This window comes from Engraulis encrasicolus, chromosome 18 (assembly GCF_034702125.1).
Source record: "Engraulis encrasicolus isolate BLACKSEA-1 chromosome 18, IST_EnEncr_1.0, whole genome shotgun sequence".
Classification (NCBI taxonomy): domain Eukaryota; kingdom Metazoa; phylum Chordata; class Actinopteri; order Clupeiformes; family Engraulidae; genus Engraulis; species Engraulis encrasicolus.
In genome coordinates, this window is record NC_085874.1 from 41,168,919 (window position 1) to 41,196,362 (window position 27,444).

At 43.2% G+C, this 27,444-nt stretch overlaps 1 protein-coding gene across 1 annotated transcript; it reads left to right on the forward strand.

Moving 5' to 3' along the window:
• Positions 1-853: 853 nt before the first annotated feature.
• Positions 854-27,260, forward strand: LOC134469404 (serine/threonine-protein phosphatase PP1-beta catalytic subunit-like). Its single transcript, XM_063223630.1, has 8 exons — positions 854-960; positions 6,886-7,017; positions 12,119-12,349; positions 18,166-18,270; positions 22,504-22,575; positions 23,040-23,191; positions 23,941-24,075; positions 24,587-27,260. The coding sequence occupies exons 1-8, from the start codon at positions 909-911 to the stop codon at positions 24,689-24,691; spliced, it is 984 nt and encodes a 327-aa protein (XP_063079700.1). The 5' UTR covers positions 854-908; the 3' UTR covers positions 24,692-27,260.
• The last annotated feature ends 184 nt before the right edge of the window (positions 27,261-27,444 follow it).

The window sequence follows — 27,444 nt, forward strand, 5'->3', positions numbered from 1 at the left end:
ATGCTTTTGTAGCCTACATGATACCAGATGGGAGCCTTAACTTTTTATAAGGGTACATTTTGGATTTTGTAAACCCAATATTATTTATGAATACTGTATAATTGTGTAGGCCTAATTGAAATGTTTTGTATGAACCTTCAGAAATGTTTGTAAATTACAGTAGAGCTCTGTTGCCTATGATATTAAAATAAATAACTCAAGAGTTGTGTCTATGTCCTATCTTAATTCTGTTTCAGCCAATGTGGCCAAAATCAGCCAATTAAGATTTACCAAGCTTTTCAAGATTATTTTGAGTTAAATGAAAGACACCAACCAATTCATTGAAATGCTTGTGAAGGGAACATGATATCTAAACCTTATCTTTTGACACAGAAACGTGATAGCCTGTAGGCCTAGGCGTGTTGTTGTGTGCAATGAAAATGACCTGTTAATTTTTGATGACCCATAATTGGTGTTGACAGGCCGATGTGGATTAGCCTACTTTGCAGTTCAACACACAACACTTAGAAATCCCCCTTCCCTTATACATTTTCGTATATCTTATATTTTTGCTACAGCTACAGTTATTTATTTAGCGCTAACCTTTCTGTCCCAGACATCTTATAACACAAACACATGGCTCTAGTGTTAGGCCTAATGATACAAACTTCTTAACATAGGACTAAGTGCTGCTTTTGCAGACTATTTTATAACTTTTCTCTGTATGAATGGATGAGGAATGAGAAGATATCATCTCTCTCTCATTTAACAAGCCAAGCATTTGTTGTAGTACACAAATGTATTTCATTGACTTGGAAAAAGTAGTCTTTCACACAACCTGGGGAAGCTTTCCCCCCTAGTTCTATGCATTTTGTCGCCCCCCAGCTGTAAGCACAAGAATTACTGTTCTTTGCAGTTCTTCACAGAAGATGGCGGAGGGTGAGCTCAACGTTGACAACATCATCTCCCGACTCCTAGAAGGTAATGTATCTCACTGTTAGCAACATCTCTTGTTGGTATACTGGCTGAAAGTATGATGTAGACTGACACCATTACATTTCTTTCCCGGACATTTTGCGTTATTGGACGTGCAGGTTACATTAGCCACTGAGATGTATTTTGTTAGCTAACGTTAGATGTGGGCAAAGTACAGTGTGCTAGCCTGTGACTGACTAACTAGCCTTCCAGGTTGACATTATTTTTGTTTTACCCAACTTACGGACAGTAAATGTGATATGAATTGTGTGCGGCAAAACAAGATGCCATTTTTGTGATGCGGTTTTCACAAACTGCCATTTCATAAACATGAGGCATTCTTTCTCAACGCTAGCTTGCTCGTTTAGTAGTCTGCGTTCCTATCCAGCCGTCAAGCTAGCTCGATAGCTAACAATATCGTTGTCGTCAAGCCAGCAGCTCTGCCTGTTTTTTGTCAGATGTTTTGGACTGCTTTCGGGCGGTCGGTTGTGAAATCTACCACAGTTTAGACCAAACGGCAGTCATTTTAGTAATATTAACCCCAATGTAAAGATTGTTTGATAAATGATTTTGTGTCATTGTCATCTTCAGTGTCAAGAATTTTTATTTTTGCTAGCAGCTTCAGGTAGGAAGCATAGCGGGAGCCTGCGAACACACCCCCACACACTACCATTTGTAGAGATGGGTGCTGCAGATTGCCGCCGCTAGCTCTATGCTTCTACCCGCCGTTTATGCGAGGGCGATGTGTGTTTTCAGGAAGGCGGCCTTGCCAACTAGAATTACACTCTTCTCCACATCTCGGTATAAATAGATTTACCCAGCATCACGAGAGAGAATCGGTGTGCATTTTGTTGATTCAGGTGTAGTCCAAACCGTTCTAGTAGTATCGACACATTGTTGCCTTTTATGTGTCGATAAGCCTAGACGTTGTTACTAATTACACCACTGCTCAGTAACTCTGGTGATGTATATACAGGTACATACCCGTGCTGCACAGAGGCAGTCGTATGACCCCTATAAACACTAATGAATATGCCTTTGGTACTGCTGCACTTTTTTTGCCACTGACATGTCTTATGGGCAGAACTACGCATTTCAGTATGTAAAAGAAAAGCGTCAGAGTTTACCATAATTTGCCACTGAGTAAGAATGAAAGAGGCACTGGAAATGGGAAACGAGAAAAGCAAAACTAAGAAAAGAGAAGACACTGGCTTAGTTAGGAGGCTACTTAATTCCGCTCGCTTGTATTACTCTCTGGCCCACTTGGAACAGAATACATGCACATCAGTGACAGCCACCTGCTACTTATTCTCTCTCTCTCTCTCTCTCTCTCTCTCTCTCTCTCTCTCTCTCTCTCTCTCTCTCTCTCTCTCTCTCTCCCCTCCTCACTGTGTATTTCTGGCATGAAATTGCAAGCGTGAAAGTGTGTCTGTATGTACGCTGTGTGCAATGGCTAGCTTGAACAGGTGAAAGATCTGACCTTTTGTGAACACAAAGAGATGAACACCCACTGCAAAGGGGACAATCACACCCTGTCTGGCAGGAGTGCAGCTCTTCACTCTCTTTATTTTGGGATAAGAGAGAAAGAGATAGAGAGAGTGAGATGCTGGCTATTTTAAAAGGTAGAGTGCTGGGAATTGAGACCCTGAGCGTTGGCAGGCCTAGTTTAGTTTTTGTGTAGGCTACATTGTGCGCATGGCTCCTGTTGCTCCTGCTGCTGCTGCTGCTGCAGGAAGGGTAGGATGAAGACGAAGACGAAGACATCCCTGTGAATCATCTTCTGACAAAGGTCACCTGCGCTCAGACATCAGACATCAAGCATCACATTTTTAAGAAGAAAAAAAATAAGGGAGGGGGGAGGGGGGGTCATGGCTTCATTATGACAGGACAGTTGTAGAGACACAGGAAATTGGCAGGGAGAGAGAGACTTTGGGTCGGAATCGAACCCGGTCGCCGGTGTAGCAGTCGAGTGCCCAGCTGTCTGAGCCACAGCTGGGCCATTAAGCGCCACATTGAGGCATTTTTGGGCATCTGAACTGGCAAGCGACATGGATAGACTGTAGCGAAGGACCTGTGGTAGCTGGCAACCAGGATTTCCCTCTGCACTTTTGGCCTGTATTGAAGGCAGCCACCTTTAAAACAGACCCAAACTTTCTATATGTCCCCTGAATATAACCCAATTGTATTGAAAATGTAATTTCTAAGATTTCTTTAAAAAATATTTCATATGAAGCTGCATAACATTAAAATTATGTCGGGGGCCGGCTAATACACAGAGGCATCTGGCCTTAAAAATCGACGTGTTGTCTGGCTCTTGCTCTGGCTCTCTAAACTGAAACTGCACAAGTGCTTTGAACATCTACACTGGAGATGAGCATCACATAGTAGAGCATCTTCAGTCATCTCTAAACAAATGCAGTTGTTTGCGTCCTTTTACGAAGCACAGCTGTTGTTCTGTAAAGTATCTTTGCTCGGCACTGAGAGAGCGGAATAGATAGACTTAACGCTGCAGTGTAGTGTGCTAAGGTGTGGGTTAATATAAACAGGTTTTATGTTTTTGAAGGCTTGTCCATTTTTTCACGTCGTCGTTGTCAACCAGTGAAGCAAAGTAATTAGCAACTGGCCTTGTAACGGGTCACATTCAGCTTTTTAATGTATTTTTTTTAGTAGCATCTCTCTGTTTCCTCTGTAGTGCCACAGGCTTTCTATCCAAAGCCTATAGTGGTTATCGTGATCATGTTAGCATGCTCCACATTTATTTTTCATATGTACAATGTTTTTTTTTTTTTACTCATTTCAGTCTTAATTTTTTAATGTTATTCCTTTTGAACCACAGCAGATTTTAAAAATAAACAAAAACCTAATGTTTTGTTGAATGTTTTAGACACAGGGTAGCCTACTTAGGAGAGTCAGATTTGAGCTCATCACACCAAAGCTTATTAGTAAGCCTAGCAGCCACCGTGACGCAGGGTCAAGCTCCATCACCCCTGTAACGTACAATCTCCTCTGGCAGCGTGGCATGAAAATGAAATACGGATTGGTGTGATGAGGGGGGGAAATGCGATTTGTTTTCATTCAAATTCAAGGATTCTTTGGCTGCATATCTTGGACTGAAGTCTAGTCTAGGCCATCTTGTAAGCTTATCGGGAGAATCTCCCGATCTCCCCAGTTTGTCCATAAAAAACACAAGACAACCACTACCAGTCTTGAATGGAAAACTTGACCCAATAGAGACAAGAAAAAAACATTTGTCGTTAGGATGTTCAGTAAAGTCCCATTTCATTTCTCTCTCTCTCTCGTGTGTGTGTGTGTGTGTGTGTGTGTGTGTGTGTGTGTGTGTGTGTGTGTGTGTGTGTGTGTGTGTGTGTGTGTGTGTGTGTGTGTGTGTGTGTGAGAGAGAGATTGTGAGACAGAGCATTGTTGTATCTGTAACATTTATGTCCTTATGTACATATGATTTGCGGTAGTTAAAATGTGTGTATGTGTGTGTTCCTCAATAGGGCTGTGTGTGTGTGTGTGTGTGTGTGTGTGTGTGTGTGTGTTCCTCAATAGGGCCATGGTCCTGTGTGTGTGTGTGTGTGTGTGTGTGTGTGTGTGTGTGTGTGTGTGTGTGTGTGTGTGTGTGTGTGTGTGTTTTGAAGTGTCTGTCCTGATTGAGAGGGGCCAGGGCTGTTACTTCAGTTGATGTAGTGACTTGGCTCTGCCGTTAGACAAGCGGAATCGCTCCATCTTTACGGAATGTAGGCTAGCTGTCTCCAGTGGCTGACCCCACTAAAGGGCTTGGTGTGTGTGTGTGTAAGGATTAGTCCAGTCTTTAGTGTGTATGTGTAAGGACTAGTCCAGTTTTAAGGTGAGGACTGCCGGCCGAGACCCAACAACCAGCATAGAACAGGTGATTTGGACTCTTTCCTCCGTTCACATCCACAGGTGACAGCCATCCAGCATTGTTTAAGTTAAAACCCTAGAACCTACCGCGTTTGGTGGCGGTGGTGGCTCATGTTGTAGAGGAGCCGTTCGGCAACCAGAAGGTTGCATGTTCGAGCCCCGCTCTGTCTTACCCCATCGATGTGTTCTTGAGCAAGATACTTAACCTCAAGTTGCTCCTGGTGGCAGGATGGTACCCTGTGTGTGAATGGGTGAATGTGAGGCATACAATGTAAAGGGCTTTGTGTGCTCAAAGGAGTGGAAAGGTGCTATATAAATGCAGTCCTATACCGTTTTCTTTCCACCACACTGGCGACTTGACTTCCCTGAGTAGCGGATGTACTGTACCTGTCTTGGGCGCTATATGGCCAGTTGATTCCAAGCTGTTTTGATCCAATTTGTTGCAGGCAGATTGACGCTGTGATTTCTGCACCTGGGATTGACACCCCCCCCGTGCCCCCCGTTGGACTAGTGCCAGAAGTTAAATCTCCTTAACTGTGGCAACTGTGAGGCAGCGAATCTTGTGTGCATGTTGTTTAGAGCAAACAAACAGACAGCCAAATAAATAAATAAACAAAGTAAGCTTACAGCTTGGCAAGGTCCCAACACTTCACACATTGTTGTGGTCACTCACAGGCAACACCGCCTTCATGGTGTAAGGTGGAAAGAAGAACGTTTTAGAAAGTACACTACACTTAATGAACATGTTGCTGTGAGTACTGTGAATGTCATATCGGTCAGATAAAACACATGCACATGTACACGTACACACAAACGGCAACAGAAGACTGTACTCCTCGCACACACACACACACACACACACACACACACACACACACACACACACACACACACACACACACACACACACACACACACACACACACACACACACACACACGGATAGCTGGAAGACCTTGTTCCTCCGTGGGGAGTCTTCTTGTCCACAACTCCCTTTAGACACATTGACTTGAAGACTATCTTTATTAAACTAGGTCTGGATATTTTTGTCTGTCTTATCCAGGACACTTTGGGGAGGGGAGAGGGGTGGAGAGTGGATGAGGGATACTGTCCTTGTTTTTGTTTTGCAGACCTGTAGGATGGAATTGAGAGAGAGAGAGAGAGAGAGAGAGAGAGAGAGAGAGAGAGAGAGAGAGAGAGAGAGAGAGAGAGAGAGAGAGAGAGGAGAGAGAGAGAGAGAGAGAGAGAGGAGAGAGAGAGAGAGAGAGAGAGAGAGAGAGAGAGAGAGAGAGAGAGAGAGAGAGAGAGAGAGAGAGAGAGAGAGAGAGAGAGAGAGAGAGAGAGACTGTTGTTTGATATTGTCATGACTAGCTCTGCGTGAGGCGATTACCAGTAAGAGAGGTGTTTCATGAGAGAGAGAGAGAGCCGTTTATTGCTGTGACTACTAGGTGTGCGTTAGGAGAGATGTACGGGTGTTGATTAGTTCTTTAAAGTGATACTGTGCCATTTTTGGAAATACGCTTATTTTACACCTCCTCCTGTACTTCCAGACGTTTTCTGAGTATGGCAGTGCAAATTTTACCTCCAAGCTAGCATATATCATTGAATCCTATGGGTCCAGCTCAATCATTTAACCTGAAGGAGAGGTGTAGTATGAGCTTTAAAAAAAAAAAAAAAAAAAAATGGTACAGTATCGAGTGTTGTCTTGTGAATCTGAAGGTCCTGGTGGGAGGATCAGGAAGCCAGAGAAGCAGTAGTCTGAGGAGGGCATGTGCCTCTGCTCCCTTTTCACCTGCTCTCCTCTTCATGCCTTTTCCTTCTGTACTCAGACACACACACACACACACACACACACACACACACACACACACACACACACACACACACACACACACACACACACACACACACACACACACACACACACGTTTGCAGCACATGATTTTCTACAGCTGAAGGCCCACAGGTCAAACGGTGAGACGGACTAACCTCTCTCTCTCTCTCTCTCTCTCTCTCTCTCTCTCTCTCTCTCCCCCCCCCCCCTAGTGCGAGGATGCAGGCCGGGGAAGATCGTGCAGATGACGGAGGCGGAGGTGCGTGGGCTGTGCATCAAGTCCCGTGAGATCTTCCTCAGCCAGCCCATCCTACTGGAGCTGGAGGCACCGCTCAAAATCTGTGGTGAGTATGTCGATCTCAAACACACACAGACACGCACACAGACACACACACACACACACAGACACGCACACCGAGAGAGACCCTTCACATATCTCTCCCACACAGTTGCAGTCAAATCCACTCTTCCCACTCAAACGTACGTTCTAACGCTCACTTCTGACATGCATTTGGCTCTCTCAAATGCTAAAATTATGCTTTTATGTACTTGCTTTGTAGGAAGAGGTAAAATATTTAGTTACATCATGACAAAAAATGTCTATTCCCAGTCAAAATGCAAGCCTGTCAGAGTCTGTTTTGCAATATATGGAGACTGTAGCTGCCCGTAACGCTTCTCTTCTGGTCAGAATTAAGCCACGCATCGACTGATGCTCGATGAGTGATGTTTTATTTCTTCAAGGATCTTTAATGACACCAAGTGCCAAACACCAACACCAAACACCAAACGCACGGTGAAAAACTGGAATGAAATAAATACACACCTAATATCACCATCTTGCCAACCAAATTAATATCTTAGAATATTCACAGACTGAAAAATATATTGGCCTATCGGCCTTCATGAAACTTTACATATGAAATCTTACAGCATATTTAGACCTGAAATAGTCAGAAAATACATTTTACATACTGTGTGCACCTTCTGCTGCTAAGGCTTTACAGACAACTGTTGCACACGTCTTACTCTCCATGAGCATGGCAGGTCCAAAAGACTGAACATGCGTCTTCCCAAACACTGAATACGTTAGTCACATGACTACCAGTGCATGTTACGTCATTATTACACATGAAAATTATAATTCACATTTGTACACAATTATTTATGAAATGTAGAAAATATAAGAATATACAAATATCTTAACCCAAAAATATTGTAACAAAATAATATATAAAAAATATTAATGCAACAAATAAATTGGTACACCTTTTCAGCGACAGCTACAAAGACTTTTGGCCATAGTGAGTCTCTCCCCATGCCCAGGGACAGATCATGGCTCCATGGGCCTGTGGACCAGACAACAAGAAGGGCCTCCCTTCCATGGGTGTTGCTCGTTTACAAAACATATTTAGGATTTTTGACCAGATGTTAGAGACCCTTGTATATTGTTTGGGGTTTGGAGGCCGTGTCCCCTGAGAAAATTTGAAAATGCAGTTGTTGTTAAAAGTGGGATTTAAACGCAATATGAGAATGGAAATATGCAGGTTAGAGATTAAGGGCCCCCTTGACTCTTGGGCCCCTGGGCCTGAGCCCGGTTGGCCTGTGCCATAACCCATCCTTGGCCGTGCCTGATGTTTGGCTCCGGGCCCCATCAGCTAGTGTCAGATCTGCAGGTTGGTGTGCTGGTTGGCACGCGGGTTTGCCAGCTGGCAATAGGCTATGGTTGGCATTCCTCCGTGTTCGTCCTGACCCTATACTAACCCCAATCTAGTGAGGAGTGTGTGCGTGTGTATACCTGATGTGTATTTCAGTTTAATAGTGTGCCATGAACTCTAATGGGACATAATGATCTCTGTGATTATCCTCCTTGAATCTTAAAGTCAGGACCAAGCTATTTTTTATCATTGTTATAGCAAGCACAAGTACAGTACCAGTAACACTTCCTCCATCTCAGTCTGTCCCACAGCCTGACTTCTTGCCTTCCAGCCACTGTCAGGTTTATTGCCAATTACATTGAAGTATAAAACCTGGTGTAGGGTGAAATTACAATGAGTTACTTTGCCATCAGCAAGTTCCATTAATTTAAAAAATAAATTAAAAAAATGGACGTGTACTGCTGTACCTGAGCATGGCTGCCTTTGCAGATGTACCAGTTCATAAACAACATTATTTGTGTGTGTGTGTGTGTGTGTGTGTGTGTGTGTGTGTGTGTGTGTGTGTGTGTGTGTGTGTGTGTGTGTGTGTGTGTGTGTGTGTGTGTGTGTGTGTGTGTGTGTGTGTGTGTGTGTGTGTGTGTGTGTGTGTGCACACCTGTGTCCGTGCTCTGCATGTTTTTTAACAACCAATGGGTTTACTTTGCTGAACATCCAGTGAGTTTTGGTTGCTGTGTGTACATGGAACTGCATAATTGCAACAAATTAGGCGCTTTCGAAAGTAAAGAGTAGAGTGGGTCAGAGGTGTGTAGTGAGGGGGAACCAAGTGTGCGTGTGCACGTGCACATGCACGTTTGCGTGCGCAGATAGGTGGGTGGATGCCTGTGTCGCCTGTGAGAATTTAGCCTTGTTGCTACAGAGCATGTTGCTCTTGAAACAGCTGCTCTGTGGGCTCCAGAGCTGCAGTGCTCTCTCTCTGTCTCTGCCTACCTGTTTGATTCCCTCTGCCTCTACAACATGGCATCATAAAAGCAAGTAAGGTAACACACCGTTTTGAACCGTCTATCGTGTTTGTGCACAACGCTGTTGCAACTTAACTCATGCTCCACAGCGCCCTGTGGCGGGTGGGTTTAGGGATGGTTTTGGTCTGGGCATGCGCGCGGCTTTCAAGGGCAGGACTTGGACTGAGACAGAGCAGAGTAGGTGTGTGTGTGTGTGTGTGTGTGTGTGTGTGTGTGTGTGTGTGTGTGTGTGTGTGTGTGTGTGTGTGTGTGTGTGTGTGTGTGTGTGTGTGTGTGTGTGTGTGTGTGAGAGAGTGAGGGAAAACCACGACTGGGACACATACAGTGCCCTCCATTATTATTGGCACCCCTGGTTGAGATGTGTTTTTTAGCTTCCAATTATTATTATTTTTCTCTAAATAATATGGGACCTTAATGGAAAAAAAGATAAAAATCCAACCTTCAATACAAGTGCATTTATTCAGTGGGGAAAAAATCCCACATAAAGAAATAATTATTTGACATCAAATAATGAGTGTCACAATTATTAGCACCCCTGTTGTTAATATTTTGTACAACCCCCTTTTGCCAACAAAACAGCACCTAATCTTCTCCTATAATGTTTCACAAGATGGGAAAAGACAGAAAGAGGGATCTTCAGCCATTCCTCTTTGCAGAATCTCTCTAAATCATCCAGAGACCTGGGGTCCTCTCCTCTGTACTCTCCTCTTCAGCTCACCCCACAGGTTCTCAATGGGGTTGAGGTCTGGGGACTGAGATGGCCATGGGAGGAGCTTGATTTTGTGTCTGGTTAACCATTTCTGTGTAGATTTGGCCATATGTTTAGGGTCATTGTCTTGCTGAAAGACCCAGTGACGACCCATCTTCAGCTTTTTGGCAGAGGGCAACAGATTTTTATTTAAAATGTCCTGGTATTTCAAAGCATTCATGATGCCATGCACCCTAACAAGCTTCCCAGGGCCTTTGGAAGCGAAACAGCCCCACAGCATCACTGACCCACCCCCATACTTCACAGTGGGTATGAGGTGCTTTTCAGCATGCGCATCTTTCGTGGCACGCCAGACCCACTTAGAGTGTTTGTTGCCAAAAAGCTCAATCTTGGTCTCATCTGACCAAAGCACACGGTCCCAGTTGAAGCCCCAATACCGCTGGGCGAACTCCAGACGTTTGCGTTTTTGTTGATTGTGGGTGAGGAAAGGTTTTCTCCGTGCATGCCTCCCAAACAGCTTGTTGCCGTGTAGACAGCGCCTGATGGTTGATTTGGAGACTTTGTGACCCCAGGATGCTACCATTTGTTGTAATTCTGTAACAGTGAGCTTTGGAGATATTTTGATTTCTCTTACCATCCTCCTCACTGTGCGTGGTGGCAAAATAAACTTGGGTCCTCGTCCAGGCTTGTTTGCCACTGTTCCAGTTGTTTTGAACTTCTTAATTATTCCTCTCACAGTAGATATGGGCAGCTGCAGTTGAGTGGCAATCTTCTTGTAGCCTCTGCCTGACCTGTGAAGGTCGACGCACATCTGCCTCACTTGTATGCTGTGTTCCTTTGTCTTTCCCATGTTTAAGAGTGGATAAGAGAAATGGCCTCGGTGTCACGTCATAGTTATACCCCAGGGAAACAGGAAGTGATGAATTACTAATTAAATGTTCCTACATACTCTGGTAAACTTTGTAAACTACTGTAGAAATGACAGAAATGCTTCAATTATATTTATTTCCTGGGAATTGTTAAGGGTGCCAATAATTGTGGAACAGGTGATTTAATGAAAAATAATAATTTTTTAGTCAGGGATTTTTTTTATTTTCCTACAATTCATTTGAGTTGAAGGCTACATTTTCCTAAAATTTTCAGTGTGACAGTATTCTTCTGCAATAAACACTGAATTTATTTTAAGGCTTTTAACACATCTCAACCAGGGGTGCCAATAATTATGGAGGGCACTGTAGCAGAGTAGGTGTGAGTGTGTGTGTGTGTCTGTGTGTAGGGCAAAAAGTGGAACGCTGGGATATAAATGGCCCGTGCGTCTCCCTGGAGAGTCTGTGGAACAAGACCCTCATCAGAGCAGCAAGGACAGTAATCAGGCATCACCACCCCTCCCTCACACCTCAATTAAGGCTACTCTTAAACCACACACACACACACACACACACACACACACACACACACACACACACACACACACACACACACACACTTTCTCTTCATTCCTTCATCTTCCATCCTGATCCACACTTCTCCCTTCCCCCCTTTCTCTAATTATTGTGGTGCTCTACTGTACATGTGTGATATATATTGCACACACACACACACACACACACACACACACACACACACACACATATATATATATATATATATATATACTTTTTTTTTTCTTTTTTGCCTTAATGAACACGCGTTTCCTCTCACGTTCTGGCACCCCTACCACTCACACCCCTCCATCGAAATCTAATTACTTATATATCTGCCTCCCCAACCTCCTGTCTGTCTGTCTGTCTGTCTGTCTCTCTCTCTCGCTCTCTTTCTCTCGCTCTCTTACTCTCTCTCTTACTCTCTCTCTCTCGCTCTCGCTCTCTTTCTCTCGCTCTCTTACTCTCTCTCGCTCTCTTTCTCTCGCTCTCTTTCTCTCTCTCGCTCTCTTTCTCTCTCTCTCTCTCTTTCTCTCTCTCTCTCTCTCTCTCTCTCTCTCTCTCTCTCTTTCTGTCTCCCCTTCCCTTGCTTGTTCTCTCCCTCCCTTCCTCTTTCTCTCTCTTCCTCCCTCCATCTGCAGGTGACATCCATGGCCAGTACACAGACCTGCTGCGGCTGTTTGAGTACGGTGGCTTCCCTCCCGAGGCCAACTACCTGTTCCTGGGCGACTACGTGGACCGAGGCAAGCAGTCCCTGGAGACCATCTGCCTGCTCCTGGCCTACAAGATCAAGTACCCCGAGAACTTCTTCCTGCTGCGCGGAAACCACGAGTGCGCCTCCATCAACAGGATCTACGGCTTCTACGATGAGTGTGAGTGCATACAGCACACACTCACAACAGTGCATAGTGCATACAAACACATCACTGATTCTTGAAAGTTTGGCAAAAACATGTCCCTGCAGTAAAATATTAATTCTGTTGAAAATCAACTAAATTTTCACAAACAAAATGAACCCAGGTAATGGCCAAGGGGTCTGTCACACGAATACACAGTTGTTTGAAATATTTAAGTGTAATTTTATTACTTTTCATGGCTATAAACCTGTCCACACCCTGTAAAAACGCCTGTCCCAAGGACTGGCATCATCATTTCAATTGACTTAAAATACAAAAATCACTAACAGAATTGAACAATATCACCATGATGTGGAAGACCATATTAAAGTGGTTCTACAGATGTGCACATAGTGGATGTAAAACAATATTTACTATTATTTACTGATTGCTCAAAATGTGTCCAGCATATTGGTCACCACCGTCAGATTTTTTCTAAAAGACAATAAAATCAGGTATGCACAAGGTAATTTTCATTACTGAGGACCCCTTTTCAAACCTTCAGCTCTACTGCCTACTTCACCATCACTGAAGCCCCTGTAAGTTTATTATTTTGTCCTCAATTTGTTAATTTGTTTGGACACTGGTACTGTCCCAACCATAAACTGTCAACACCGTCGGGGTTTTTAATAGTATTGTATTACATTAATGTTAATAAATATATTTTTTTTCAGAAAAGGTATGAAGCACCCAAGAAACAGAGCGAAAATGAAATGGCTAATGTGAACAAACAATGCATAATATTTAAAAGAGTGGTTTTTTTGTCTCACACCGTCAGATGTCACCACCGTCAGATTTTGTTCTGCTCATCATGTTGTTCCATATTTTACTAAATTGTGCTGGTTAATGAAACATTACTAGGCATGTTAGTAATAATTGTGATCCAAAATGATACTCTAGCCACCACTGAGGTACATTTGGAGGTTTTTTTGTCAGAAAACCTGACGGTGGTGACATCTGATGGAGTTCACCAAAAAACACATGTTTTACGTGTTTTTGACATGTTTTAAGAATATGCATACAATAAGTGTCTACAGTTATGTTGAATTGTTAAAGTAATTCACTTTAATACAGTAAACATGTGTTTTTACTTCTAATTCTGTCTGCCGCTGTTGACAAAACAAGAAAGAGCCCATTTTATGACAAATGTTAAACATGGGGAGCTTGGCCAATGCATTCACTGCACAGCCAAGACCTACATCTATGATAATACACCTCTATATTTTGGATTTGAACAACTTAAAAGCTGTTTTTATCACATTTTCAACAACCAGTGGCTTACTTCCTAGATAATCTAACTAATGAATTAAAAAGAAATGCTCATACTGTGCACACACAAAAATAAAGTGTTTATGCAAGATGCCATTGACTTGAGAGGGCTACAGTCCCAGGAAAAAGTTTGTACACCCTTTGAAATTTCTTACCTTTCTGTCAAAATTGGTCATAAAACATGGTCTGATCTTCCCGGAAATCACAAGAAGGAACAACCAGAGTCTGCTTTAACTAATTCAACCCAAACATTTACAAGTTTTCATATTTTCATTGCCCATAAGATGTAAACATTGACAGGACAGCAAGGCATAAGTAAGTACACCCTTGCATTCAATAGGTTTTAACCATAAGTTAGTCGCAATAACCTCAACCAGATGTTTCCTGTAGTTGCGGATGAGATTAACAAAACAATCTGGATGTATCTGGTCTCCCGCTTCTTTAGAAAACTGCCTCTCGTCAGCAAGGTTTGTGGGATGTCTGGAGTGCATAGGTTTCTTGACTTCATGCCATATAATCTCAATTGTTTTTTGTCAGGGCTTTGACTGGGCTATTCCAGAATGTGTATTTCATTATTATGAAGCCATTCTAAAGTCGATTTGCTTCTGAAGTATGGGTTGTTGTCACATTTCAGCACCCATCCTCTTGTGTGCTTCAACTGTGTGACAGACTACCTCACTTTTTCTGTAAAATATCTCGATAAACTTCTGAGTTCATTGTTCCACTGATAATAGCAAACTGAAAAGGACCTGAGGCAGGAAGGTAGCCGCATATAATGATGCTCCCGCCACCATACTCAGAAGTGGAGATGATGTTTAGGTGAAGGTGTGGTTCTCCAGTTCTCCTCCAAACATGACATTGTGTGTTCCCCTGAACAATTCAACTTTGGTTTCAAGGTTGGTCTACAGAATATTTTGCAGTAATTCTATGAAGCATATAAATGCTTTTTCGCAAACCTCAAAGGTGCAGCAACATTTTTTTGGACAGAAACCCCATTCATTTTAGATTGCCAGAATGAATCCCATTTTTAGCTATTCTTGGTTACATCTCCTCTTCTGAGTATGGTGGCGGGAGCATCATTATATGCGGCTACCTTGCTGCCCCAGGCCCTTGACAGTTTGCTAGTATCAGTGGAACAATGAACTCAAGTTTATTGTGATATTTTACAGACAAAACGTGAGGAAGTCTGTCACACAGTTGAAGCACACAAGAGTATGGGTCCTGAAATGTGACAACAACCCATACTATAGAAGCAAATCGACTTTAGAATGGATTCATAATAATGAAATACACATTCTGAAATAGTCCAGTCAAAGCCCTGACAAAAAAACAATTGAGATTATATGGCATGAAGTCAAGAAAGCTATGCACTCCAGACATCCCACAAACCTTGCTGACGAGAGGCAGTTCTCTAAAGAGGAGGGAGACCAGATACAAACAGATTGTTTGGTTAATCTGATCTGCAACTACAGGACAAGTCTGGTTGATGATATTGCAACTAACTGAGGGTTAAAACCTACTTAATGCAAGGGTGTACTTACTTATGCCCTGCTCTCCTGTGAATGTTATGGCCTTATGACTAATAAAAATATGATAACATGTAAATGTTTGGGTTGAATTAATTAAAGCAGACTCTGATTGTTCCTTCTTGAGATTTCCGGGAAGATCAGACCATGTTTTATGATCAATTTTGACAGAAATGTAAGAAACTTCAAAGGGTGTACAAACTTTTTCCTGGGACTGTATTTATTTTGCTAAATGCAGGTACTAATTAGGCCACTTTCACCACTCTCAGATTACTGTCACCACCGTCAGTTCTTAAGTCACCACCGTAAGAAGGAGTTTTGGACATTTTAAAGGAATGTGCTTACAACATTTTCCTTAGGAGTTGTTGAAATATCAAAGTAATAGCCAATTTAAGCCTACACGAATATTTGTGAAATTACAAAAAATTGTTTGTTGTATTTAGGCGTTAAGTAAGCATCGTTTGACGGTACATATTTTAAAACTAGAACACATGAAACAGTATTAAAATAGAACAAAAGTGAATTTTCAACATTTAAAGGCATATGTGTGAACCAAAAAATACACATAATCACTTAAAAACTCCAGATACATATGCAACCAAATCAATACAATTTTAATAACTTTTAATTGTGTCTGACGGTGTTGACAAAAAACAAGCTATGGTCGGAGAAAAGCCTGATTTCTGAAAAAAATACATAATGGGGAGATTGGCCTTGTGCATTTCTGAAAAGCCAAGACCTTAGTCTACAAGGATATACCATATAATTTTGTAATTCACTTTGTTTTTTTCTGTCAACATTACAACCTGTTTTAGCCACTTTCTCAAGAATCAGTGACATACACATGCAGTATTCAACCACACACACTAAAGGCCGACAACACTTGGCAACATCTATGACTGTTGAGTGTGAGTACACAGAAGTACAGTCCATACTGTATCAAGTTACAATTTGTACAAGTCGCACAGAAACAGCCCAGGTGAGCCTCCCTCAACCACATGGTACAACGTGAGTGAGCGCGCACACCCACACACACACACACACACACACACACACACACACACACACACATTTACATTGTGCATCCATCAACCGCATCTATAGCTTCTGTGATGAATTTGAATGTATATACAGAGACACACATGGCACGAGTGTCTCCATCCATTGCTTCAGTTGTATGTAAATGCACACACTAAACTAAAGTCTGGTAGCGTATGTAGGTGAAGGCAGACGGAGATTGTGCTTCTATGATCTCTGTACACAACCAAAAGCTATGCACCACTCTTTGGCCTGTCTGTCTTTATGTGCGTTCCAATATGTGACCTTGCGTCCTCCACTTGGGCTTGTGGCCTCGTACCAGGAAGTTATATGCCGTGATGACATCACTGACAACAGCATTATTGCAAAAGCTCAATTGCAAAGTAATTTTCTCATTTTCAAACAGGATGGTCAATGAAGAATAGTCCCCCAAAAATTGTTGTGGCTAGGCTGGGAGCGGGGAAATGTAATTGTTTTCTCCACGGAGGTGGGGCATCAGCAAAACGTGAGGCCACAAGTGGAGGATGCAAGGTCGCATATTGGAACGCACCCCATGTGTGCCCTTTAAGGCTCATTTGCACCACAGAGGGAGCGCTGGGCTCTGGCGGCGGTGACGAATCAGCTGTTTGTCTCAGTCAATGCACCGCTGCCTCACTGACAGCCAAGAGAGCAGTCCCAATATACCTTTGTCTAGACCAGTGGTTCCCAACCTATGGGCCGGGGCCCACTGGTGGGCCCTGAAGGTATTCCAAGTGGGCCTTGAAATAATTTTCCAAAAATAATAATCATATTTTGGTGTGTGTTGTTGTTGATTTATTTGAGTTTTATTCTTAATTGGGTCAGAGGTGGGCCCAAACATTTTTGACAATTTCGAGTGGGCCCCAAGTTGAAAAAGGTTGGGAACACCTGGTCTAGACGCACAATTTGTAGGCAGCTGTGGAGGAGAAGTGAATGCCAGGTGAATGGCTTTTGCATTGCTCCACCAACATTCATCTGGAGCTACGTCATATGCGTAGGTCTGCGAAGGCATGGGTTTTATAAAAACAAGTTCGACAGGCGGAAAAAGATGCGTCCGATGGCGGCGAGCATTGTGTTTTGGACTATTTAAAGAATGGGTTTCAAGAATGCGTTTCAGATGGACAGACCGACGGACGGACATACCCTCTTATAGAGATGCTAGGACGCATCTAATAATCCTTGCACCTGAGTACCTGATTGGGGAAACACTTTTCCGACATGTTTAACGCGGTGTTACTGCTCACTGATTTGAAAATGGAGTTGAAATTACAGAATCAATGTCTGAGTTAGTCCATGCGAGCGGCCAGTGCTGTCTGAAACAACTAGCGTTTCACTTATTTTTCCCTACGGTTCAGGAGTAGGGTTAATCCAAAGGACTCTCGTGTGAGCTCACAAAGCTGCGTGGAAATATACAAGGGTCTGGCAAGAATTCGTCTATCGTGCGTGCGCGCATACATGCAACCACTTACACACACACACACACACTTGCCCACTCTCTCTTTTGCGCTCTCTCTCACACTCACGCAATTCAGGACAGTAGATCAGGGAGGGGGAACCTTTTTAATTCGAGGGGCCACTTAAAATTCCTCCAAGGGCCGTCAAAGTCCTCTGAGGGTGGCACTATGAACACAAGCCAGGATTTCCCCCTGCACTCTAGGCCTATATTGGAAGACAGCCAGCTTTAAAACAGACCCAACCTTCTCTTGGTCCCTTGAATACAACTTAATTGTATTGCAAATGTAACTTCTAAGATTCCTTTACAAAATATGTTATATTTCATGTGAAGCTGCATAACACTGAAATTATGTCGAGGGCCGGATAAAACCCTCTCAAGGGCTGCAAACGGCCCTCGAGACATAGGTTCCCTACCCTTCTATAGATTGTCTGTTAGTTGCCTTGTCATAATGATTTTGAATCTTTTGCGGCCCTCCTCATCCGCAGGCAAGCGCCGCTTCAACATCAAGCTGTGGAAGACCTTCACCGACTGCTTCAACTGTCTGCCCATCGCCGCCATCATCGACGAGAAGATCTTCTGCTGCCACGGAGGTGAGCGTGTTCATCAGAGATGAGAGAGATGAGATGATAAGTTTTTATTCAATATATTTGCAGATGAGAATGACAAGTATGCAGTGATTGCTTGCTTGAAGCTGCTTAAGAGCAGGGAAACCCAACAAACAAACAAAAACACAGGTATAACATCAGGCTGGTTGCCATCTCTCTTATCTGACAAGTCTTATCTGCCGACTTATTGGTTCAGTTGTCAGTCACTCACTCACTCATCTGATCTGTAGTGTTATTGATTTGTGTAGATTCTCCTCATCCTTGTCTGGGAGACTGTGCGCATTATAGGCAAGTGCAGTTATGACTTAAGCCCAAAAAAATTCTAACAAAAGGTTTCTCAGTGGTTTACAGTACTATCTGATGTACCTAACAACATACTAAAAATCTGCCAAAATCTGACTTCAGGAAAGGCCTCATTTTCAAGATGGCCGCCGCAGGGCCCTTAAATTGACTCTGGCCTTAAAATTGCATTGAAATGAGCAGGAATAGTGGTGTTTGATGCATGTTTCAACCTTGTAATGTTGTAATTAGACTATGTCCTTGATATATATATGGTTATTAGTGCAGTTTGCTGTTGAAAAATCAATTTACAACTGTATGGTACTGTAATATTAGGCAAATTTGGCCTAGTGGTTAGGCTAAATACTGCTAACCTCTTCTTTGTGTGCATTTTACTTTTTTTTTAATAATGATTATTTTTTACATTAATATACATGTTCTGTATGTGCATGTTTTACGATATATTTATTTATTTTATTTTGACAGTGATGATCAATGGTAAAAAGCAAGGAATCCATCCGAAGGATTCAAAATGTCACTTTCCACTACCTCCCGTGTAGACAAGACATGACAAACATTAAAAGTGCATGACATTATAACATCTATATGCACAGGCACAACCAATAATACATCTTAACTTATCTTAACCTATCCTAAGTACACAGCCACAACACACAAAATATCAAAACATTACAGTAACTGTACAGTACAGTAAATTGTACATATGCGCACAGTAGTCAGATCAGGTATTAGCACCAGTAAAAAGCAAGAGATTGTGAGCACAAGACAGTTTATGACTCTGGTGGTGCCAGAAGAGAAGCTTGTTGAGTGGCTTGCATCACTATTGTGATCACTTTGTGGGTGGTGTATCCAAACCCATTCAATATGGCTGTGGTGAAGGGGAGTAGAGTTGCCCAGCCGAGAATCGAATCCAGACCTTCTGGGGTAGTAAACTGGGGCCCTGACCGCTACACCAAAGAGCCAAGCTCATTGGCGTGACAGTCAGAACACACCCACAACCCTAGTGATGGTCACTCCATCACAATGGTAACCAAGCTAAATCATACCCTGTGCCACCAATGCAAAAAAGTGGGATCAAGTACTGTTTCCTAAATGGGCGTGAATTTCCTTTCAACTCCACTCATTCTCCTTGTCTCCTAAAGGGGTATGCCATAGGATTTCAGCTTAAAACCTCACATGGATCACATGGATTCCGGAAGAAATACATGAACCATTTATACCTTATCAATTGTCTCCAGAGTGTTGTGCATGGACAGGTACACAAATGATCTTGGTTGCACTTAATGGTTTGTCTTAGAAATGTGGTCATGATGGTGAAGCACTTGCCTCGACTGTTCAGGAAGTTGAGACACTTCTTGACATGCAGTATTGGTCCAGAATAGGTCATCATTGATGTCCAAACCTAGCCAGTCCATGCCCTCCTGATGACGCAACACCTTCAGCATTGCTTCTAGTCAGGCCAAGAGCAATACACATATAATTTCTGAGCTCCGGAAAAAACGGGCACTCCTCCTGGTTGGTGGGAAGCATGCAACCATGGAAATATTGATTGTTATGCTCTTAGTCAGACCAAGTCTTGAAGAAATTTGAAGTCAATGATAATCAGGCCAAACCCACATATATCATATTTGTGCTGCTCAAAAGGTCTACGTCTTTCCTGTTGTGTGCCTTGTCTCACTTGATTGTCTGTGAACTATTGGAGTGGTACTGTAGGTTGACGTCCAGTCATTTATTAGCAAGGTGAAAAGCAGAGGGCTGAGCATGATTGTGCAAGCAGTGACTCAGTCTTGACAAGGTGGTGCTCCTGCTCTGCCTGTATCCCAGGGCAAGCAAGGGGCATGGACCCGGTGGGAGTACTGCATCCATAGGCTAATTTATTGGTTGGACATCTTGCAAGGCCACTCCACTTGCGCCGTTTGGATAGCTACAGCAGCTACTTTTACTTTGTGATCCCTGGCTCCATCCACTCTAAAACCAGCCTGGCCTTCTCTTGCTTGTATCCAAGTCCTACAGACTTAACTGGAAGATGAAGCAGATTCTTGCCAGAGTTATACGTGCATTGGTAGCATCATAGCTTGAGTGCTTTTCACTGGAAGTATGACATAACTAGCAATTCAAAGTACTTCATAATGATGGCCACAGGTCACATTCATTTTAGCAGGATGGGGAATTCTCTGGCATCATGTTTAGCCAGCTACTGTGATTTAGTCTGTTACCATGATGCTGCACAATATTTCAAGATAAAGTCAATCTGGTCAAGCTGCTCGTCTGTGCCATGTCAGTGCTGCCCAAAATTTTTGGAAAACGCAATGCACTTTGCTTGACAATAACTCAATGCCTGTAGTGAGCAGTCTGTTTTGGTTGTGACAGACACCATTAAGAACATGGCTCACACTTCAGCTTGGCCAGAGTCACGATGGAAGTCATGGATGAATTTCCTGTTTGATGTTGTATTATATTTAAATAAAAAAATTAACACATTTTGTTCCAAATTCAAATTCTTCAGCACAACTGAAGAGTTCAGAGTTTAATATTATTGGGATCAGTATGATGTGGATAATTCTAAGTTAATCCCCAAAATGTTATTTTAATTTTACTTGGTCAAAACAAATATGAACCATCACCTTTCCTGGTCATTTCAAGGTCTTTATAAGGCTACGGTCATTGGACCTACATACAGTATAAAAAATACATCAATAAATAAATATATATATATATATAATAAATAAATAAAATATGTAAAAACATACAAATATTTTTTCTAAAGTAAAGTGAAAATAATCATAATCACAAACAAACAGGATAGCAGTTCTTAGCCTACATACAGTATGCCAGAGCAGATCTGGCTAATATCACAGTAGGCTGCCATCAATCAAAACAAAGTCAAAATGCATTTTTAACCATTCATAATATCAGGGAAATATTCTAACAACACTACATGGTTAAAAAAAAACATACCAAACACCTCTATTCCTGGTCATTTCAATGTCATTTTATGGCCACAGTTATCTCTTGTCTATCCATACAGGACGCAGTGAAAAGTGAAATTTTGAATCCTTCGTATGGATTCCTTGCTTTTTACCATTGATCATCAGTGACAAAATAAAATAAATAAATACATTTTAAAACATGCAAATGCAAAACATGTAATATTAATCATAATTGAAAAAAAAAAACCTGAAATGCACACAAAGAAGAGGTTAGCGGTATTTAGCCTAACCGCCAGGCCAAATTTGTCTAATATTACAGTACCATACAGTTGTAAATTGATTTTTTAACTGCAAACTGCACTAATAATCATATATATATCAAGGACATAGTCTAATTACAACATTACAAGGTTGAAACATGCATCAAACACCACTATTCCTGGACATGTCAATGCAATTTTAAGGCCAGAGTCAATTTAAGGGCCCTGCGACGGCCATCTTGAAAATGAGGCCTTTCCTGAAGTCAGATTTTGGCAGATTTTTAGTATGTTGTTAAGTACATCTGATAGTACTGTAAACCACTGAGAAACCTTTTGTTAGAATTTTTTTGGGGTTAGGTGTATTTTTCTCATAAATGCACTCGTCTATTAGCTGTGTTGAGTTTTTGCTTTATTTGCTTGTCTGTCTCACCCTGACTGCCTATCTCCTGTCCTCCTTTGACCTATCTGTCTGTCTGTCTTACCCTGACTGCCTTAACTCCAGTCCTCCTTTGACTTGTCTGTCTGTCTGTCTGTCTGTGGGTCTCATCCTGTCTTACTCTGACTGCCTATCTCCTGTCCTTTAACCTGTCTCTCTGTCTGTCTGTTGTTCTCATCCTGTCTGTCTGTGGGTCTCATCCTGTCTGTCTGTTGGTCTCATCCTGTCTGTCTGTCTGTCTCATCCTGTCTGTCTGTTTGTGGGTCTCATCCTGTCTCCCTCTCGTCCTCAGGCTTGTCTCCTGACCTGCAGTCCATGGAGCAGATCCGTCGCATCATGAGGCCCACAGACGTGCCAGACACAGGTGAGGTGGCCCTCAATAAATAAATACACCCTTTACTTCTTTATTTGGTTTGACAGATATACAGTTATCGTGGCACAAACTAAATTTGGCATATACAACAGCACTGAAATCGTCGGTTCATGAGCTCGAGTACCTTCAATACCATATTATTACTCCTTTTTCTATGTTCTAGTTGGGGTGCGCACGCACGCACGCACGCGTGCGCACGCACGCACGCACACTCACACACACACAGCAGCATCTAGTCAAGTGGCATGACTGGACCTCAGCAGGCATTTTATATTACTGCCGTGACAAACTGTCCCAACTCATATCTACGTCCGATTTTGTTCATGCGTCACCTTTTTGTTACAAAAAATAAAATAAAATAGACTGCCATGATTAGTCCCCCTCGATTGGTCTGAAATATTAACAAGCTGTGCGTGTGTGTGTGTGTGCGTGTGTGTGCGCGCGTACATTGTCAGGTCTACTGTGTGACCTACTGTGGTCGGACCCAGATAAGGACGTGCAGGGCTGGGGAGAGAACGACCGTGGGGTGTCGTTCACCTTCGGGGCCGACGTGGTCAGCAAGTTCCTCAACCGCCACGACTTGGACCTCATCTGCAGAGCCCACCAGGTACTGTTCGCCTGCATGCACTCAACAAAGTTACATTCATACATTAGCCTAGTAAACTAGCCCCACCCGCCTGCGGTCAAAATTATTTTTGCCTACGAGTGGGTCTAGCCTCGGACGATGCCCCAATGCCCAGAATCTGGCAAACCAATCAAAACACAGGGGAGTTGTTTTGAATGGGAGTTGTTTTGGAGGGGGCTATCAGAGATTGACGACAAAGCGTTGGCCAATCGGCACAGACACAGTTTGATAAACAATGGGTTGTTTCCATCAACAAGTTTCATTCATCGGGGCCAGACTAAATTACACATTTAATCTCAAATTTAGGCTGGTTTATCAGGCTATTCATACATGTCATTCAGTATGCATCTCCTGTTCACATGCACTCACCTCCATGTTATTCAGTTTACATCTCGCCCTGTTCACATGCAGTCACCAAAGTTACCGTACATTCATCCGTGTTATTCAGTATGCATCTCACCAGGCGCTGTACTGATTGTAAATTAATGCATCTCGCATCCTTCAGATTCAGGCAGAAGATTTGAAGTGTTCACTTTGTACCATGGTTAGCGTGTTGTTTATTGCATATTTTGAACCAAACTTGCAAAAGTTTTGTGATCCCCATCCAGTTAATTTAACCATGTCAGAATCAGTATCCAATCCAAAGAGTATCAGTGTAATGGTAATTGTGATGGAGTTGAAAGTCACGGGGCGTCTGTGTTTGTTTGTTTGTTTGTGTTTGTTGTTGCCAGGTGGTTGAGGATGGATATGAGTTCTTTGCCAAGCGACAGCTGGTGACTCTGTTCTCCGCCCCCAACTACTGCGGGGAGTTTGACAACGCTGGAGGAATGATGAGTGTGGACGAGTCTCTCATGTGCTCTTTCCAGGTACGCCTGTCTGCTTTTTTTTTGGTTTTTTTCCCCCATCTCTGTCTGGCCTTTCACTCGCTGCCGTTTTCTGTCATCTCTCTCTCTCTCTCTCTCTCTCTCTCTCTCTCACTCACTCACTCACTCACTCACTCACTCACTCACTCACTCACTCACTCACTCACTCACACACACACACACACATACACTCACACACACACTGCTTGTTCCCTCAGCATCTCCTCTCTTGTCCTTTTTCTATCAATTTGTCCTATGCCCCCCTATCTCTCTCTGTCTCTCACCCGAATTCAAGTGAATATGGGTTGTGGAAATGATAATTTCCACCATAATGGAAAGGATCCATTCTACAGTTCTTCTCCTACTCATAAACACATGCTTAATTCAACACACATGCTGCTTAGAATAAAGAAGATATGAGCTCAGTCAGTGTTTGCGTCTTGCATCTTTTTTATGTCTCACCTTTCTCTGGTCTCTCCTCCCTCTTGTATGCTCTCTGTCTCTGTTCTCTCAGATCTTGAAGCCGTCGGAGAAGAAAGCCAAGTACCAGTATGGGGGCGTGAACTCAGGTCGGCCGGTCACCCCCCCGCGCACGGCTCAGGGCCCTAAGAAGAGGTGAGCGCCTTGGCCGCCCACCAATCAGCCCACCCCCCCCTCCAGGCCCCCAGCCCCTAACATCCAGGGGCGCTCTAGTCCCTCTGTACCCCACCCCTCTCCTCTCCTCTCCTCTCCTCTTTCCTTCTATTGCTGAGGGAAGAGCATACAGCGACCCCTCTTTCGTCAGACATACACACACGCATACACACAAACACACCACACGAATACACACTCCACCACCACTTTCTTATGTACATATAAAAGCGAGAATTTGCTGTAACTAATGTTCGCGATCCTTTGCTTGTTTGTTGGTCATTTTTAAAAAGGTTCATAGAAAGTGACTGTGGTGTTTCTGCCATGACAAGTGTTGTGCTTCGCCCCCCCTACTGTTACACAAGGCGCAGCAATACCAGACAAAACTGTGTGTGTGTGTGTGTGTGTGTGTGTGTGTGTGTGTGTGTGTGTGCGCGCGCACGCGCACGTGTGTGCGGATGGAGGGGTGTGTGTTTGTGTGTGTGTGTGCGTGCGGATGGAGGGGTGTGTGTGATAGTCTGTGGAAAGGACGCTTTCCTGCCTTCAATTAAAGATAAATAGCAGACAAATGTGTGCGATATTAGAGTGTTGAAATGTTGTAATGGCCGTGTGAATGTTCCAGGATAAAAGAGGGAGGTACAGTAAAAGGGGTTTCATTGAGGATGGTTCCATGTCCTTGTCTGTATTTACTAAGGCTAAAGTTCCTTCCAAATGGATACTCTACTCACGCCCCCACCACACCTCAGCTAGAGAGTTTTCCGCCTCTGCACTAGCTCCATGTGTGTGTGCTGTCTCTAGTGGGCCCAGACTTCAAGTTCTGGCCCTTAAGGTAACACCAGAACCCCCCCCCCCCCCCCCCCCAAACCAACCAACTTCTTCCCATTCCCATCAGACCCAAACCCAACCCTGAACTCCCAGAGACTCAAGAATGTTGAATCTCTCTATTGGAGATGTTGACCATTCAGCTCCCCAAGATGGCGAGAAAGAACCAAGTGTACATATAACAACCAAAACCACACATCAGAACCTTCCATTCAGCCCTAAAGCAACATCTTAACTACAACTTAAGAAACTAACAAAACGAACAAAGAAACAACAAAAAATTAAGAATCGTAGTTGTCACTCATCGTTCGTGTGTCGTTATGATTTACTTATGCCTGTGCATTCACCCAGGCAGTGAACTCCCAAGAGTAGACTGTGGCTGTGGTCAGGTGTTGGTTAGTACACAGGAAGTCAGATCAGGCATAGCCCTGTTCCCATTTCGCCCTGCAGCAGGAGATACTGGCCATTTCTCAATATTCTAGTGTACGCCCTTTCAAGTGTGTCAGCCTAATTAGTCACGCCCAGTGATTGGATATTCCGCAGAACTCGCCAAAGAGTACCCAATAATCACTGGGCGTGACTAAATAGGCTGATACACTTGGAAGGGCGCACACTAGAATATTGAGAAATAGTAATTGTGGGGAGTACAGACACCTACAGACAACCGGTGATCATAACACAGGTAGACATTCCCCCCACCCCAACCTTCTACAGGTAACCCCAGGCTTTCATTTCCCAACCAGAGGAGGCTGCTGTGGTCAGGGCTGGGCTCCTGTGCCTGCCTGTGCGGGTCCGCCTGGGTGAATGCAGTGTGGAGGCCCAGACTGAAGATGATAGATTCACTGGACCAGAACCCTACTGGCTTTGCTTACATAATGCCTAGTTGTACAGAGCTCCATATACCTTACTCTTCATCACATGCTGGATAATGTGGTTACCTGAATCAGACAAGAGGAGGGCCTGCCTGAGACCCAGAACAAAATATCAAAATGGTGGAAGCTGATAAACTGCAAAACAAGAACTAATTACATTTTTTGGGGGGGTTGTGAATTTCCAACCAGGCATTTTTTTTTAGGAGTACACTGTTAAGGAATGAGCTGGTTGCCCTAAACTCCCGTTTTGCTTGCACTGACCTGCCCCCTACTGGCTCCTCTGTGCACTTCTACCCATTTAGGGAACCAAAATATTTGGTGAGGAGGACCAAACATCCATGTCAGACTTAGATTATTAGGTTGTATAGAAATTCCTCAGACATCACCTCTGTTAAAGTAGGAATCACAGATTATTCATGATGTTGAGTGAGCTGTGATAATAAGTAGACCAAAAGTTGGGCCATCAGGAAAGGGGTGGGAGGTTTTTTTTTTTCCTTCCGTCAGCTGGTCTGAGGTTCCTGGGTCAGGCAGGTACATGATGGGAGTGGAAGTGTCTGCTTGGCTCTATGTTCTGGTCCTCGTATCTACCTTCAGTCTGGCCTCCACAGTCGGCTCATCAGTCTTTGCACACATTCGTGCCAGTGGAAAAGGAAGCATTGTTCGTCTCGTAAAGTCTTTTTCAGGCTTTGATTTTAGATTTTGCCGTATGCCTTGTTTTATTCTATTAAACCTAATTACACTTCCGGGTCAGGAAATGTACAAGTGTTTTAAAAATGAGAAAAAAGGATAAAAAAAGTATGTTTTGAAATTTGTACCAGTTTGTTTCAGACTCTTTGAGTGGAATAAATGGAACTGTGCTGTCAACTGTGTCCAGTGTCTTTTTGTGTAGTCAGGGCCATTTGTCAACTTTTCTGTGCGGTCAGCTTTTCTGTCTGATTCCCAACCTTTTCTTTTGGGTGTAGAGTACCCCCAAGTCTTTTAGTCAAACCATGAGTACCCCTCCACCACGTCTTCCTTTATCCTAAATAATGCTCAAAAAACTATGCTC

Bases quoted from the DNA above. Each gene is read 5' to 3' on its own strand.
- LOC134469404 (XM_063223630.1), top strand. From the start codon at position 909: ATGGCGGAGGGTGAGCTCAACGTTGACAACATCATCTCCCGACTCCTA. The intron at 18,271-22,503 runs GTGAGCGTGTTC...TCTCGTCCTCAG, and splicing joins GATCTTCTGCTGCCACGGAG to GCTTGTCTCCTGACCTGCAG. The intron at 22,576-23,039 runs GTGAGGTGGCCC...GTACATTGTCAG, and splicing joins CACAGACGTGCCAGACACAG to GTCTACTGTGTGACCTACTG.